An 18,734-nucleotide genomic window follows, 5' to 3' on the forward strand; every position below is an offset into this window, starting at 1 on the left:
GTATTCTAAATTGTGTAAACTGGGGATTGCAGGAAAGAAGAATGCTGTACTGCCACCTGATTTCATCTCCCACAAACACCTCTGCCTCAAAAGCTTGGCAGGTATCTGAAGTAAGCACAGTAGTCTTGAGCCTTTCCAATCCCCTGTGGAAGACAGTCACAGAATTTTAACTCTCAGACCTTCTTAAATGATGAGCCTGAGGCCCAGTCAATGATGGGTTAATGGTGGGCAGGATCATACCCTGGCCAGGACTGTTTAACTGATCCCCTCAAATAAGAACTTCCCAACCTCTTTTGGGGTTGGTATCAGATATATGCATTATAAATCAGAACATCCACAAAATTAGTTATTGAGTAGCAACAAAATAATTTGATTGGAGGAACTGTATCAGAGTCATAGATTGGAGGGGACATAGGGTGGGGGTGGGGGGACACAAGGATCTCTTTGTCCTTCCCAGTGTTGTCACATTGAATGAATCTTTTGCCACTTCCCAGTATTAATTTAGCTCTTTTTATTTGGTTTATTCAGGATAGCAGGACCTGCTTGAGTTACAGATTTTGACCCCACATCTGTTAACAAAAGGATGCCTGCAAACCAGTCTGTCAGAGAAACACAAGGGAAAAAAAAAAAAAAAGGTAGGGAAGGGTAAGGGAGGGGAGGAGAGGGGAGGGGAAGGAGAAAGGGGGAAGGGAAAACCACTGGGTCTATCATGCTAAGCCCACCAAAGATTAGAAGGGTCACAATACTGCAAACTTCTAGGCTCTACAAGCAAAATTCCAACACACAGAAGCTCCTGCTATTACTGAAGACTACTGGGTCTTACGGGTACTTATGCAGGCTAGGGGGAAAAAAAACAAAAACAAAAATAAAACACGTTGGAACAGCAAAAAACTGACTAGCAAAGGAGAGACTGGTGAGAATGAAGCAGTCTTCTAGTCTTTCACTCTTACAAGCCCCCCCACACACACACACACACAAAGGGGGGAATGTGGCCCTAATTTCTAGATTTCTATCAAATCATTATTCACAGGATAGACTTCCTACTAATAATACCTAATACCAGTAAATCATCCCAAGTGTAGTTAACAGACAACACTCATGAGGTGATGTGACGAATCACTGTGACGCAGGAGCACACTAGATGCTGCAATAGGAAAACAAAAGAAACACAACAATGAACTAAACACTCCAAGGTGGGCGAGCCCTCATGACCTACACGTGTGACCAAAGTACCATATCTGTGCTCTTAAAACTCCACTTGTGAAGCATTCACACAAATGATTACATTTCCAACATAGTGACGTTGACACACCATATATAAACTGGAATTTCTTGGCTTCACTGCTGTCAAAGAGGGTGTAGAGCCCATATACCAAGATCCAACATAGCCTTTCCACATGTGACAGCAGCCTCACTGTCTAAAGTCACAGAATCATCACACTCACTAACTACAAAACACAACTCTTCTATGCTCCTTCACTGTGTCTCAAACAGGTCTCCTTACCGACCTATTCAAGGGGTTGTGGTGAGAATGACTTGGGGCTATGAACAAAAACTTACCAATCATGGAATTCTGTATACAATTTTCAATTACACATAAGCCAACTACGGGGAAACTATACCTATAGCAGAAGGGTGGAGTAAAAGAAATCCTCCCAACCACAGAGAACCCTGAGAGACAACCAAAACTCACCCAAGACCAGAGAACTGCAGCAGTCCCATCAGCTCCCAACCATGGCTCCAAGGAAAGAGTGAGGCTAAGGACATAAATGACTGAGGCCCACATTTCCGATTCCCCATCCAGGAATAGATGCAGGCATTCAGCCAAAGCAACAGAGATAGCTCCCACTATTCTCATCTTTATCTGGGTAATAACAGTTTACTTTGGCTGGAAACATTGGGTATAAAAAAAGTATATTCCAAGTGCCATACAGTATGTATCTTTATAATTGAACTCCACATCTCTGGCTGCCTTTGGTTAGTCACTCAGGCATAACTAATCCCATGATACTTCACCAAAAGACTGCATTCACCACACATCCTAATTATTGTTTTATATATACAATATGGGTGCTGGGAACCAAGCCCAGGTTCTCTATAAGAGGAACAAGAGAAGAGCTCTTTACTGTTGAACTAGCTCTAGCACCCTGCAATAGTAGGGACACTATTTAATGCAATGGAAAAAGAAGATTTGCACTACTTATATTTTAACTCTACAAAGTTATTTCCTATTTCTTTTGCACTCAACTGCGCACACACACACACACACACACACACACACATACATACACACATTATCATGGTAGGGAGGATAGCCTGTAAAAGCCCTTGAGAGATGAATCCAGATGTGGGGGAGGGGCACGGGGAGAGAAGGAAGGAGGGGAGGGGAGAGAAGGAAGGAGGGGAGGGGAGGGGAGGGGAGGGGAGGCACTCATAAGCTGGACATACACTTTTAAACCTCAAAGCCCAACCTATTCACATAGTTCCAATATGGCCACGTCTCCTAATCCTTCTAGGGTTGCGACCTTAGTTCCCAATAACTACCATCACCACCCTGCACCATGATCACCACTGAAAACATTTTTTTATCTCCATCTCCTTCCCTACACTGAAAGCTAAGCTGCACCGCACGTTAAGACTTGATGAAATTCGCCTATGCAGAACAAAGCCCTGACTTGTGAGAAAGACACAGATGGACTCAACATCTGCCTCAGTGGGTAGGAGCAATAATAAAGATGCCCATAACCCAACCCCACACACCCAAAACAAACACCACCACAGAACTGTAGGAAGTCATCCAGCAGGCAGTTAAACAAAGAGTCACTCCACGAATAAGGCCTTTTGTTTGACCAGTTTCAAACTGCACGGACTACTATGCTAGGCTCTACTGAAAGTTCAGACAACATAGGACATAGGTATGAACAAAGATCCCCAGAGGAAACCTAGCTACAGAACCTAAGTAAACAACAGAGGAAACCTTCTAGGTAGCAAAGCATACACACTACACTGGAGAGACCAAGAGCTCGCTCCCTCTGGGTTTATGCACAGCAGACTCACTTGGGGGCCTTGCATTCACCTAGTGAGCATGTTCCTAGGAAAAGACTTAACACTGCAACAATACATCCTCATCTCCCAAAGCAGGATTAAGGCACCTTTACCCATACCTTGTTCATACCAGCGATGAAAAATAAGGACAATTACTATCCCACAGGGAGGAAAAAAGCCTGCTAATGTCACAAAATTGCCACAGACCTACCTCAAAATCAACCAAGAATGGTGGGAAGAAACATTCTCTTGGTTCTCCTGCCTCAGGGGAGCACATGAAAATAAAAAGCAATAACAGCAGAGGATCTGACCAGGCCTTCAGAAGTTTGTATTTTGCATGAAATAAGCTGATAGCTTTCACTTTCTATATATTGTTAGTTTATAAGGGTTAAAATATTCTTTGCATAAAAGAAGGAATACAATTGGCAAAAGTGAAGTTATACACTGGTGCACATGATTTGTGTGGACCATGGATAAGCAGAAGTGACCAAGTCGGTCAGTGAACATGGGTGTGTGTGCCGCCCATGGCTCAGATCTAATGGCTATCCCAAAGGAGTCCCTATTACCATGTTTTGGGCAGAGGAAGAATCTTCAAGAATGAAGCCTATATTTAACACATGATTTGAAAAGTGACATGATACAGTTTGAATCTTCTGTTCACATCTTGTTAATGAAGCTGTAAAGAATGAGTAATAAAAATCTTAGAGATACTTCCAGAGAATTAAGGTGGCTTTAGTAATTAGCACCATATCATCTTATCAATACCTCGTTCATAGACAGGTTTTATGAACTTCAAATATATAAGCATTTGCTTTACTGTGGGGAGAGATTCAATACTTAAAAGTCAAAGACAATAATGTCAAAATATGTTTTTCATTAGATGAAAAGCTGATAGTTGGAGATAAGGATACATGAACTTTTATTCCCTTGTTGGGTGATTCTCTCACATAGAGAAGGAATGAATGCATGTTTTCGGCTATGAGAATATGGAGACAGGATTTACCTTCTGCCTGCATGTAACAAATCAAAGCCTACAGGAGACAATTCACCCAGCATGGTGGTGGTGGTGGTGGTGGTGGTGGTGGTGGTGGTGGTGATGGTGATGGTGGTGGTGGTGGTGGTGGTCAGAGGAATGCCAAGCTAACATGCACCCAACCTTCACGTGTTTCTAAATGTCTCTGCCTCCATCACAGCGATGGATTACAGATGCTGTTGAACTCACTCAGCTTTTATACGTATCCTGAGAAATCTTTCCAGGAAAAGTCAGTTAAAAGGGAATAATCTAAAACAAGATTTCATTTCCTCTATACCCTACACTGGTAATATTTTATCTAGTTTCATAGAAACATTTCCTTTTGAAAAGCATGATTTACTTTGGAAGACTATCTTCCTGTCAGGGATTTGGGCATTATGAACCAGGACCTCTACCAAAGCTGAAAGGATGACTAAGGCATAATAGTCTCCATGAAATGTGTTCAACACCTGTTTTTATAAACTATAATTTGTACCACTCCTGATATCTGAAGGCATGCATTAAGCTTAGTACAGGAAAATCACTACATTTACCATAGGGATCCTTTTCATGACCTCAGTTCACTTCAAAAGAGAAAGGCTCTTGTATTTCCTCTGCCTACAGATTGCTGTGCCAGGAAATGGTGAGGAAACATATCACAGCATGCAAACCAAAACTCTCTGGTAATCTGCAGTAACCCTGTCACAACCATTACCGACTGCTGATAGTGATTATCAGACACACAGCTATATTATTTATTTGTTTATATAATTATATATAATTTTTTTAAGATTTATTTATCATTAAATGTGTAAGTACACTGTAGCTGTCTTCAGACACCAGATGAGAGAGTCAGATCTCATTATGGATAGTTGAGATCTACCATGTGGTTGCTGGGATTTGAACTCATGACCTTCAGAAGAGCAACCGGTGCTCTAAACCACTGAGCCATATCTCCAGCCCCCATATATAATTATTATATATATATAAAGATATATAAAATATCTTTATTCTCTTCAAACAGCTGGCTCATTTGATTACTGTGGTTAGTTTATCCTCACAACTACTCCTCAATAATGCTGTTCTCATTACTACTCCGCACAGGATTGACCTAAATCTGTTCATATTTGTTTATACACACACTGAAATACTTGTAAATGTTTCAGGGTATGTGAATGAAATGAGACAGACAGATTAAGGGAAAGGTCTAACTAAGCATGGTTATCATCAGGTTTTTCCAACTTAAATAAACACACAAACAGAAAACCCTGATATAGATTATAAATATCACCCACCACCAAGAAAAAAAAGAAAAAGAAAAAGAAAAAGAAAAAGAAAAAGAAAGAGAAGAGAAGAGAAGAGAAGAGAAGAGAAGAGAAGAGAAGAGAAGAGAAGAGAAGAGAAGAGAAGAGAAGAGAAGAGAAGAGAAGAGAAGAGAAGAGGAATGGAAGGTCAAGAACAAGGACACATAACCAGCTACACCACTGGGGAGGCTGAAGGCAGGACCAAGGGCAGCCTGAACTATGTCACTCAATTAATATATAAATGAAAAACCCACAGATGCACCCTCAGGTCTACCACAAGTGACTCATCACTTCCCATCTTCATTTGAAGACACTGCCCAAACAAGCAGAAAACTCCAGGTCAGCTTTGTCTTCTATGAAGCCTGGCTTCAGTTATAGCTTTAATGGACAGAATAAAAGGAACATTTTGGGGTTTTGAAATGAAAAATACAGACTCTGCCTTCTAAATATATAAGGGACCAACTATGGCACAAGTGTAATGAGTCTAACCAAACTGAGTATAACCAAATTTCCAGAAGAGAATGTTTCGAGAAGTTTAAGCTTACATGGTTTAAACAACTGAACTTTTTTTTAAACATGCAAAAATTATTCAAAATAGTGTTCTCCATGGGTAGAAACTCAGCCCAGATAAGGTCAGAATATAAGATGTATTCACTGCATATAGACTCTAGAATGAGGACCTCAACAGCATGACCTCCCTCTCCTTTACCGTCTTCTTTCCCTAACAAAGAAAAAAGAGTGAAATAGGTAACTAAGACCATTCACATAATAGCAGTAACTAAGGATAGCTATCAATCAACACACTTCAAATCAGATTAGGTTAACCGCAAACCAAAAATATAAATCATGACCCTGGATTTAAAAAACAAAACAAAACAAAACTGAACAATTAAAAGCACGGACTGCTCTTTGATTCACAGCACCAAATCAGATAGCCTCCAGTTATAGAAGGGTCCAACAAAAACCATCTACAACTCATGTGCACAACCCAGACACACATGCATACGTGTTCTTAAAAAAATAAAATCATCTTTTACAAAAGAAATGAAAAGCCAGTATCACCTATCTTATGTTAGTTTGTTTTACTAATGGAGTTTGACTGTTAGCTCAAACAGATGCTGTAAATTATTTCTACTCTTTCCCCCTTGTGTTTTGTTTTTTTTTTTTACAACAATGAAATCTTTAACAAGTTTACTTATGTGTATAAATGTTTCCACTGCATGTAAGTAAGCTGCCACGTGCATAAATCAGATCCCCTGAAGCTGAAGCTACAGGTGGTTATGAGCTATACAATATGGGTGCTGGGAACCAAGCCCAGGTTCTCTATAAGAGGAACAAGAGAAGAGCTCTTTACTGTTGAACTAGCTCTAGCACCCTGCAATAGTAGGAACACTATTTAATGCAATGGAAAAAGAAGATTTGCACTACTTATATTTTAACTCTACAAAGTTATTTCCTATTTCTTTTGCACTCAACTGCACCAACCACATAATATATAAAAAGAAAAAGCCACCATCACTGTCATCCAAGAGAATGAGACACTGAGTGGATGGTCAGTCACGTACAATAGTGAACACTGACACTCAAAAAATGCACTCTCCAAATGAAAGTGAAAGCTGATGTCAGGGGCATGGACACCACCGATGCTCAAAATACTATCACCCATTCCAATGCATATACTGAAGAGACTAGTTTTTTCAGCCTTCAGTTCTAGTGATGGTTCCCTTTACAAATGAGGAAAGAGGCTCCTTATGGAATGCAGTAAAAGGTTCATCACAGAAAAGCACAAGCCTAGTATACTGACAGCCACCTCTGATGGGCATTTAATTCTGGTAACAAATCAAACAGCAAGCAAGAGACAAGTGAGAGGTTTGAGACAAAGACTACAGAAGTTACTATATAGACCCAACCAACATATACCATGTGCTATTAGGAGAGGAGGGCAAACCAAGAATTTGAGCTATGCATCTCTACTTGTAAGCTCAGGAACTATTAAGCACAAATCATGGTTAACTTCCTGCCGCTAATTTTTCTCTCTGTACTTCAAAGATGGTCACCTATATTGTTTCCAAAGGGTTATTGTACTCAAGATAAATCAACCAAGAAGCTCAAACAAGGGAACTTTTCCTATTAAAATATAGTCATAGGGGCTGGAGAAATGGCTCAGCGGTTAAGAGCACTAAGTGTTTGTTCTTCCAGAGGTCCTGAGTTCAATTCAGCACAGCAAAATTATAGTCATAAAGATAATAATATAGTAATTAAAGTATCAAATGCAAATTGAAAAGTAAATTTTAAAGTGGGTAGGCAATAAGACATAAAAGAGGGTGGATGCTGGCAACGGAATCTTTGAAGACCCAGAAAGAACTATTATGTCACTGCCACAAATCTTGAAATAGCAACAGCCTACCACCTCACTGAACTATCTTAAATTGTGTAGAAAAATCAAATAAAAATAACAGTGTTATATACAACTGATTCTACAGTTTGGTTAAGATTACTTTCATGAAGAACAATTATTTTCTAATAAAACCACAGGAAGTCTATCATTTTGGGGGAAAAAAATCTCTTTGGAAAGGACAAAACTCATTTAATATATTTCAGTACTTCTGCTGATTAAGAATAAAATTGATGGGCTACTGAGATAATTCAGCTGTTAAAAGGACTGGCTGCTCTTCCAGGGTCCGGAGTTCAATTCTCAGTACCAAGTAGTGGCTCACAACCATCTATAATAAGATCTGATGCCCTCTTGTGGCCCACATGGATTACATGCAGAACAAAATGAATGAATGAACGAACGAACGAACGAATGAATTGTCACAAACAGGAACAAATTTTACCCAGGCTATAACAACTTTTATCATTGTTTTTGAGGCGGATTATTACTGGGAAACACATTAAAAAAAAAAAAAAAAAAAGCCTTAGTCCTGACTCCTGTGTAACGCAGGAGATTGTGTGGTAGGTTCACACTTGTTCCCATGGCAAACAATAGAACTGAATTTACAGTCCCTGCTTCATGATATATTCACTGATACTTGGGTACTAACCTTTTCCTCGACGGCCCTTCTTCAAAATCTGAAGAGCTAACATCGTTGCTGGTAGAGGACACTTGGGAGGCATCATCCTTCTCATTCTCTGACTGCTCTGAGGCTGGTCCTAAAGCCTTAGACTGCTCAGTACCAAGGAGCCCTACAGGTGAAAGAAGGGGACAGACACTTAGATCCACTTCATCAGAGCAGCACTTTCCCTCCAGCCCTGTACACCAGCTGGCAAGGACAGAACGCTTACATGCACATAGAATCCTTTGAAAGGAGTAAAGAAAAATTAAACCTCATTCTATAAAAGAATCAAAAGCTTAACAAAGAAACCATTAACAGAAGAAAATTCAAGATGTAATTATATCTATGCTGGGGTGGGGGAGGAAACCCAGAGTGAAGATGGCTTGGGGCTTTAGGTACAGAGACCACATCTCAATATGCAGCTCAGGCTGGCCTGAATGAGGGATAAAGACCTGACTAAAGTACATTTTATTTTAAATATCTCTTGTGCCTCAAATTTAGAAAATGAGATAGATGTCACAATTATAATAAAGTACAATTAGTTGTTTTTAAATAGCTACTAACTGATAAATATTTACTATATATAAAACAAAAATCAACCAATACCAGCTACCCGCAGATCTGTAAATCATAAACACATCTTAGAGGTGAACTGGAAACCCAAATAGAGCCATTAATTTAGCTTGTACCCAGTCTTGTCTCAGACCTAGTCAAATAACAACTGCTCTCCAGATCTGAAACACTGATCCATACACAGTACCATGCAGGTACTCCTTCCTGTGGACACAAAGAAGGAAAGGTCCACCAAGCGGATGCTAGAAGCAGGAGCCACTAAATGTAACAGGAGAAAGGATGAAATGATGTTGCGGATTTCCTAATCTCATTTGTTTCAATGTTCTTTGTTTGACTGCAAATCTAAAAAATTAGCTGTATATATAGCCAAAATAATATCCGTTTTATTAGCAGCACGCTCGCACACCAATATAAAAATAAGTAAGATACCCAATCACTGAAATTATACAAATATGTTTTCCAAAGTCATTAGAAAAGTTGACAGTGAGCCAGAGGCAGGCAGATTTCTGAGTCTGAGGCCAGCCTGGTCTACAGAGTGAATTCCAGGACAGCCAGGACTACAGAGAAAACCTGTGTCGAAAAAAAAAAAAAAAACCCAAAAACAAACCAAAAGAAAAAAGAAAACACAAAACAAAACAAAAATGATGGGGGCCAGAATATTGTTCAGCGGTGAAATACAGTTCAATTTCTTAGCAATAAAGGGGAACAACTCTGAAATAAAACTTATGATATCCCCCTTCCATTTGTAGTATACCTAACTGTATTTTTTTATTATGATTAAAATAGCACATGTAATAAACAGAAAAAATGATCAGGAAAAAAAAGGTGAAAAGTTTTCAAAATATCTACTATATTAACAGAGTACTTTAGAATATACAAACAACAAAATACATTTATGGTCATATTATTTAGCACTACTCAAGTAAATAAAGGCTTTACATATCAAGTACGGAACAAGTGATAGGAAAAAGCCAGTGAGTGGAAATCAGTGCAACCAGACAACCAGAAACAAAGAATAAAATCACCAAAACATAAATAAAAATCTAATGGGAAACTACTATGAAATTCTAATTGGATGATGGGAAGAAATGAAGGAATGGCGGGATACAACTAGGTGAGGATGGGCAAGAAATGGTCTTCTGCCTTTGACTACCAACACTGCTGAGGATGGAACTTTAGACTAGTTAGAGAACTTTAATAGATTGGCAACTTTAGTCCTGTTTCCCAAAACTCCACACAGAAAGAATAACAGACCGCCCAATTTGAACTTGTCCCAGATCCACACGTGCCCTATGTTCAGACAACTACTGTTCCCAGCTGACGTAATGCTAGCTGGAATCCATGTCTAATGTCAGTTAAAGTAAGAGCTATTGTTCCCGAGCTACGACTAAGCTGGAGTAAACTTGAACAAGAACCCAGGCAACTGACTATAATTATAGGCCACAATTCAGAGCCCATCATAACCAGCAAATTCTATCCACCTTTTCTCAACAGTTCTGTCAAGAGCCTTCCAAGAATCAGGTGCAAGGATAGATATAAACTGAACAAAACAAAACAAAACGAACCCCAAACCAACAAGCAGAGTAGGAAAGAGCTGAGGGAAGAAAGTATATACTTAAAGTATAAAATGACCCTTACCCAAAAGCAAAATATTAGGAGAATGCATTAGGACATTGTATGTGATCTCTTAGAATTTTAGCAGAAATTAAGTACTCCGTGTGAAATAAGGAAGAAAAAGCTACTTTGATCCTAAGGGAGGTCTGAGTCGTTAATGGAATAGAAATGGGGGAGTCACTATCCACTGGCCTCACACTAGTACCTTCAGGGCACCCCCAGCTTTTCACTTTCCAAGCCACACAATGAGGGTAACCTGAACTAGAAAAGAGCAACGTGGAGCTAGTGCTTGAACCAAACCCTTAATGAGGGAGCAGAGCTGATTTTATTCTGTATATAATCAATATTTTCAATTTCAATACTTCCATTATATATAAAAAGCATTTTCCTCATCAGTATGGTTAAATAAAGCATCCTTTCCCAATTTATTTCCTTATTCTTTTTCACATCACAACAATCAAATTTATTTTCTAATGGTTTAGACTAAATAAAAGAGCCTGCCTGAACTAGGAAGACCTGGATCAGCAGAATAGAATATGATGCCACAGGGCAGAATAGCTATCATGGCAACATGAGCGGGGCTAATGTGTGTTCTATGTCTTTCTTTCTCCTGCTTAGCCCTGCCATCAATATTGTAAATTATTATTTTTAGTTGAGGAGAAATAATGCAACATACACATACACAGACCCCACATTTTAAATTTTCCAGCCCCCTCACCACCCCTCCCCCACTCATGCTAACACAAATGTTTGTTGGAGACCGAGGTTAACAAAGAAGAAACCGAATAGCCCAAAGATCCAGCCTCAGTACATTTGTTCTCCTCCATTAATATTCAGTAGGTTAAACTTAAATTAAACCAGTCTATTGTCTTTCACAAAAGCAATAAATATGAGCTGAATCAAAAAGTCAGAATCACTGGCATAGAGAGAGCTCAGAACTAGGCCTGCCACCACCAACAGGATAAAGCCTGGACACTACTAGGCCACCACCATATTACCCAGAAAACCCCTCCAAGAAATTAAATACAACAGCATGCTGCTACCATGATCTCTGCAGGCTCAGTGGCTATTCATCTCATTTCCTAAATTAGCAACAACTGAAAAAACCTTCCACAACCACACGAGAGTCTAGAACAGGAGCAGAAAGGGGTAAATTAAATGCATGTGCAATGCTGTGCACATGGTCCCTGTTGCCCTTACATGAAAATGTAAAGGAAAACTGCAATGCCTCCTTCAACCAAAGAACCCTTAAGCAATAAATGATAAATCTTGATGAAAAAACAAAAATAAATAAAAACAAAATAATTGTTTTTTAACATCTAAAGAAAATACAGAGCACTTATGATTTTATGTTTTAGACACAAAGAAGGCATGGCAGAATACAAAACTAGAGGAAAACTCTATTCTACAAAGGCAATGCCAAAAGAAGGGTTAAAAAGGAATGAAAACAAGGAGGGCTTTGAAGCTGTTCCAGTGTTTCTCAAACATCTGGAGCACACAAAACTTATTAGCATATAAGGGAGAGCCAATGTTTTTTAGCTTTGCTGTAGGAGGTATATGCACAAAAGGTGATTCTCTCTCTGTTACAGAGGCAATGCTGTCTGTCACCCTGTCACTGACACACAAGGTATCACATTACATATTAAACAGTCAAGAACCAAAGAGCTTTTGCTTTCAATAGCAATTTATCATTCTCTATGTGCCCGCACATATGTGTTCACTTTTAGTTGGTAGGGGGAGTGGATTTTAAATATCCCCCAGAGATTTAATCAGAATGCTTGGTTTGCCGCCATTACTAGTAAAAAAACACACTCTTGGTTCCCTCAGACTTAGAAACATTGGGCTGTCTGCTTTATAAACAGTACAGGCATTCTGATGCTGGGACAGCTTCACACATGAATGTAGATATCAACCCTCAACTGTACATATTCAGATCAGTATTGAACATTCAACACAACAGGGAGGAGGGGGTGAGCAGGATAGCTGGAAGCCCTTACCAGATCCACTCTGATGTGGCTGAAAACAAATGGTAGTCACAAGGCAGGATGGAAGTGACACTTGTGGTCAACGAGGCGGAAATGAAAATGACTTCCTATCCTGGATTACAGAAAATAATTATCCTTCTCTCTCATGAGAGAGACCCCACAGCCAACTGAGACTCCCCTTTGTCTACTCTCAAATCAGCATTAGAGAGTTCCCATTTTAGTCGAGAAAATGTAATCAAATCCCAGCCACTGTGGAACCTCAAAAGAGATCAAACTATAGAACAGTAAGACTGAGTTTTGCTCATTTCTGTCTCATTTCAAACACATAGATACTGATAGATGGATAGATAGATAGATAGATGATAGATAGATATAGATATAGATATAGATATCAAAAGTCTACATGCAACCTTTACCCACTACCAATCTCAGTCCCCACACTTTCTTCAGAAATTTAAAATCTCTTTTCTAAAGACCAACATTTTGATAAAAGAAGCAATAACCCAACATGGTAACAGGAAAGATATGGGCTACTGGAAAAGCTATTTCTATGCAAGCAAGATACCACACGCCCAGAGCCAACAAAACATTTCCTCACATTGAGCCATATTCCTCACCAAAAAGCCCTTTGGCCATTTCAATACAGGACAGCAGGTTTACAAAATGGGTCCCAGTCTGTATGACTTGAGCACTGCATGAAAGAGAACCACAAGGACAAAAGCATCTTAAGCAACAATCCCAAGGAGAAAGAAAGCTCCAATAACAAATACCAAACAAAGCAAATCTCATAGATTTTTTTTGAAATCTCTGTGGTCTTCGCAAGACTAAAAAAGTAAAAAAAAATAAAATATATAAAAAAATAAAATAAAACCTTAAACAGCCCAGAGGCTATCATAGCATAAACCCTCATATCTTTGGGTCAAGGATTAAGCACAGATTATATTAATTAAGCTCACACTATATTAATTAATTCTCCCTTCCACTCATTCATAAAAATCATGACTTTCACAGCAATCACATTAAGTAGGGTTCAAGGCTACCCTCAGACATCTTCATGAACTAAGCTGTCAAGCTCTCTAGATGGAATCTCAACTCCACAATTTCAAGCTCTAGCTTCTAGATCATCTACCATCTCAATATCTGTTTACATTTCACACCAACAAACAAGTCAAGCACATGCCTACCGTGCAGCCTACTTACAAGCAACCAACCGCTTGAATTCCCACCTATGGAAAATGGTTTCCCAGCATTTAAGGCCTAGTACTGACTATCTCAGGTCAAAATCTACAGTCCATATTAAGATAAAAGCACACGACAGGCACTACTGGGATTATTAGGCTACTGTGGAAAATGAGCAGCAGAACAATGGAACTGAGAGCTATGAGGACAGGCAAGCACAAGAGCTTAAAAAAAAAAAATACACATCACCGAGCCTAGTGTTTACCAGGCTTATATTGAGATAAGCAGGTAAGACAAAGCTTGGTCCTCTATACAGATAAAGGTTTCTACAAGAAATTGAAATGTGTACAGCTGTTTAGATCTTCAAAGCTTATTTACTCAACTGCATATACCAAAATGAAACCAGTTCTCAAATATCTGGCTTACAGGCCAGATATGTTTCGATTCCATAAACTTAACCAGTTTATGTACTAATCTTTGCTTATAATTGCCAAAGCTGCACATGACCCACACTGATTTATGATTTATCCGCTGTATCTTTAACAAAAGCTCATGGTTACACTAAACACATATAAGGTTCCAAGTTATGTTTTCTTGGTGGGGTTGTGCATTTCCTCCAAGCACCTAATTATCCCAGTGGCATATAAACAAATCAACTGCCCACCCACTTTTAACATGACAATATTGAGAGTCCAAACAGAAGAATATCCACTAATAGACAAGTTACCAAGGCCTACTGCTTCCAAATGAACAGTCTTTCCAATACTGAAATACAATGAAAAGCTGTGCAAGGCAAGCCTATAGAAATGTGGCCATAATCTGCACACAACTGGACCAGTTGTGCACCTGACTTTACACACACAAATCAAAGTATGGAATGCTGTACCGAAAATAATAAATATAAACAACACTGACTTTAAAGCATTCTGGCATAACCAGAATCACATGAGGATGTGCTTCTACTCACAGGCCTCAGTTTCCTCCATCTTTTAAGGGAAGAATAACATGAAAAGACTGAAATGAGGAAAATAAAACCAAACATTCTATTTATAAAAGCAACTAGAGTTAGGGTAAGAATGAAGTGACTTAACTTTCATGAAGCATCTATATTTAAATGATGGCAAATAAACAAATACATTGGCAAATTATTATTAATACAGAAATTAACTATTGCTGAATGGCTGGTCAATCCCCAAAGAAATGTCTAAATTCATACGAGCCTGATTTAAACTGCAGATTTGGTCAAAATGGTCAACAGAGCTTAATATGCTAAGAACGACATTAATTCTCTCTTGTAAATTTCCACAATATCTTAGGAGCCACCATTACCCTTAGGAAAGATATAAAAATCTAAATTAATATTAAATCCAAACATTTTAAGTGAGTGTGTGTGTGTGTGTGTGTGTGTGTCCCTTGCCAACCATAATGGATATATAACCAGGACCCCTAGCAGGAAAACCCACAAAGGCCTATTTCTCCAACAAAAGCCAAATCAGACTAAAAGGAATCACAAGCTATATTTGCTTTTTCTTTTATTTATAGAACAGACCTTCTATCCCAGGTTCCTCAAGATAAGCCACCAAAAACTGCACCTGACAGACCCGTGGAGCAGCCATCCTCAGAGCCGGATCATTGCAGAGACAGAGGAAGAAGGACAGAGGAAGGGAGGGAGGGAGGAAGGGAGAGCGCAGTGAGGCAGGCTCCGGAGCACTTGTCAACAATCCTCCCCTGTACGTAATAAGCAAGCGGCAGTGCAGATTCCGTGCGGCAATAGGACAGCCGAACACCAGCGGGGGCCAAGGGGGAGGGGAGAGAAGATTATTTATGTGCCTGGAAGAGAACTGAACACTGAAAGGGAGGGGGCATCTGGCTGACTTTCCCCTCCCCGATTTTACCATTTTGATGAATTAAAATGAGAAAAGGCAAAAGAAACTAGCTTTCATCCTATTTCCATGACCTGCAATGCAGACAAATCAAAATTGCAGAATTTCTGGCACGGGTGGGGGGAGGGGGAGGGGACATGTTGGCAAGGGACATTCACAATTTAATTGTACAGACTTTTGTGTCCAAGGAATGGCCTGCTGTACAGTGCACACACCCATCTCCAACAACAGCAGGAAACAGGGCAATGTTTCAATGGTATCCCTTTTTAATATCATAATCTGTGTCATTCAGTACTTGGCTTTTATTTATTTTTATTTGTTTTTTTGGCTGGGAAACCTGGGCAGCTCTCCAGACAGACTGCAGAAATCTCTCTTCACAAGCTCCTCCTCCAACTCCTCCCTCCCCCTTCTTGCAATTCCAGCCGCCACAGGAGCTTCATTACTTGTGAAGTGACCGAATGGCAGGCAGGGGCCACTGCCAGCACAGGACACCCCTCCCCCAGCCCTGCCTAGGCCCCTCCCCACCACACATAAATTGATCTAATCTAATCAAGCTGAAGCTGTTTGCCCTCATTGTTTCTTGAGGATCTTTCACAAAACAGGCTCTGTAGCCTGGCAGCTGCTGAGAGGGGTGAAAAAGGCAGGCTTCCAACTGGCCTCCAGTATGAAGGGGGAGGGGGAGAGAGGGAGGGAGGGAGACCTCTTGATTTTCAAAGTCATTTTCTTTGAAGCTTCTGGACTTCCTCTGAGATGATTTGCAGACCATGCTTTACAGTGCCCACACGCTTCTCTTATGTCCTTCCAAGAAAAGTCAAGATGGTGGTGGAAAGCAGGAGGGGGAAAAGTTCACACCCAAGGATTGGGATGCCCCAGCCTAAGAAGTTGACTGTTGTTTTACATTTCTGGGCTCTTAAAATACAGGCACTAATTTAATTTAAACCTTTCAAATGGTAAGAAGATACTAGCGATTTCTGAGGTGCGCCTCAGTAAGTTTTCCTACATACTGAAAACAGCATTCCCCTGAACAGGGAAGTGACTGACAGTCTTCACTGAAGCCTGTGATGCCCACACATAGAATCGTGCAACTCTATTGTATAAATGATAAAGCTGTGGTTTAGGCTAGTCTGGTTTCCAAGCACACTCCAAATCACAGAGTCTCCTCAGACAGGAGGCCATTCAAGAATCTCCACACCCTCCCTTTCTGCAAGACTCTTCTAGACTCTTGAATACTGAAAGCACCCACAGCAGGAAACTGGAAGGAAGGAACCTGTCCCACCTACAGTTAGAGGGAAATGAAGTCGCTATGCCTTCTTCAGTCCTTGCTACTGCTATCCTCTTGACAGAAACTAAGATAGAGCACGGGTTTAAACTGGTCTTCTGGTGCAATTTGATCACACTACCACTCTGTGGAACAAAAAAGCTGGAAGCCATTTATCTATTAACACCACTAGGTTTGCAAGTGTTTGGATGAGAAGCTCGCCTGTTACTCCAGAGAAGGGCTCATATTAAGGAGGAAGTGAAACAAACAGCATCCCTTTTCTTTCTTTTTGTTTCTTGGGAGGGGGGTCATCTGAGGAATTGAAATACAGCCTTCACAACTTAATTATATAAAAAGGAAGATATTACAGAAAATCTGACAAAGTTTTTTCTATTCCTACTTAATAATGTCACCACTGCATTGATTTTGACAGAGGTAAGTTAAACCAGCTTGTCTTCCTCTATGTTAGAAAATGAATTCTGAGCCAGGCAGTGGTGGTGCATGCCTGTAGTCCCAGCACTAGGGAGGCAGAGGCAGGTGGATTTCTGAGTTGGACGCCAGCCAGGGCTACACAGAGAAATCCTGTCTCAGGGAGGGAGGGGGAGGGAAATGGAGAGGGAGAGGGAGAGGGAAAGAGAAAGAAAGAGGGAGAAACAGTAGATAAATTTCAGTGTTTTGATATACCATGCTCCAACCACTCTGTGGCTCTCCTAGAAGAAAGCAAGCATTAGTTCCTTGACCTAGGAACAAATTTACTAGAAATCCTTAGACTCAAAAATGCTCAAAATTACAAGTCATGTGTATAGCAAATCAGTTGCACAAGCAGATGTCAGACACTATATGTACACCAGTGTCACTAAGTGTCTCCATGAAGACATTTTATTATTCAAGACATCAGAAAACAAAAGGGCTGCATTCAAAAATACTTAGGAAGGAAGAGGTTGGAATTTCAAAAGGATCTTACACCAAAGCATTTCTATGTAGTCAGTTAGGTACATGCTTTCTTCTATGTAATAATCATCTAAAACACAGGATATTGGAGATATTTTCCTCTTCCATAATCAACTTCTGCCATTATCAACAAGTATCTCCCAACTCTACATGCATCTAGCTTCTGAAAAAATAACCAGAGCAAATTCCAACTTATATAATATCTTGTTTCATGACAGGAAGGACAATGTATATGTCTTAGTCAATTTTGGAGAGGTAAAACTGCACTAACAAACATGTTGCTACATAATTCTACGACCTTATTTAATTCAAATAACCAGCCTGAGAAGTAAACTGTTAGGTACTGTAGCAGTACCTAGCAGTAGGGAAGACTTAAGACAGGAGTACTATCACAAGTTCAAGACAAGAGTGGGCTGCAGTGAGTTCTGGGCTAATTTGGTCCTAAACAGGACCTCCCCCCTCCAACCGAAAAAACAAACAAAAAACCCCAAAACAAAACAACAAATATCTAGCCCATAGAGAGCAGAAAGAAAAAAGAGGCAAGCTTTGGGAGTTATAGCACATTAAGGAAAAGTTTTCACAGCTTAGTTGTCTAATAGTGATACCTCTTCTATTTCTAGCTACTAATACATGCAAGCTGCATAAATCATAGCATGTTAACATTAGAGGTCTACGCAATTAATCCCCACATCCCCAAAACACCCATACAAAAGGCAGAAGGCTGTCATGTGAGTTAACTAACAGCTTATGAGGCTGTGGAGCTAAAAAATCTCAAAAAGAAATAAATGTGGAATCTTAATGGCCAAGCACCAGACTGTATAGAACTACAGCCAACTCAACATAGATTCCACACATTTAAAAAATAAATGAGGAC

The 18,734-nt window shown here is 39.8% G+C and overlaps 1 protein-coding gene across 3 annotated transcripts in view; it reads right to left on the reverse strand.

The window, feature by feature from the left end:
• Jarid2 (jumonji and AT-rich interaction domain containing 2) overlaps window positions 1-18,734 on the reverse strand; it is a 177,225-nt gene that overhangs the window by 61,962 nt on the left and 96,529 nt on the right. The window contains exon 3 of one of the 3 annotated variants that reach the window (XM_052157276.1): window positions 8,406-8,547. The exons of the other annotated variants lie outside the window; for them this stretch is intronic. Within the exon in view, the coding sequence (XP_052013236.1) occupies window positions 8,406-8,547 (142 nt within the window). The remainder of the gene's footprint in view (window positions 1-8,405; window positions 8,548-18,734) is intronic. 3 annotated transcript variants of the gene reach the window in all.

Source organism: Apodemus sylvaticus, chromosome 14 (genome assembly GCF_947179515.1).
Source record: "Apodemus sylvaticus chromosome 14, mApoSyl1.1, whole genome shotgun sequence".
Classification (NCBI taxonomy): Eukaryota; Metazoa; Chordata; class Mammalia; order Rodentia; family Muridae; genus Apodemus; species Apodemus sylvaticus.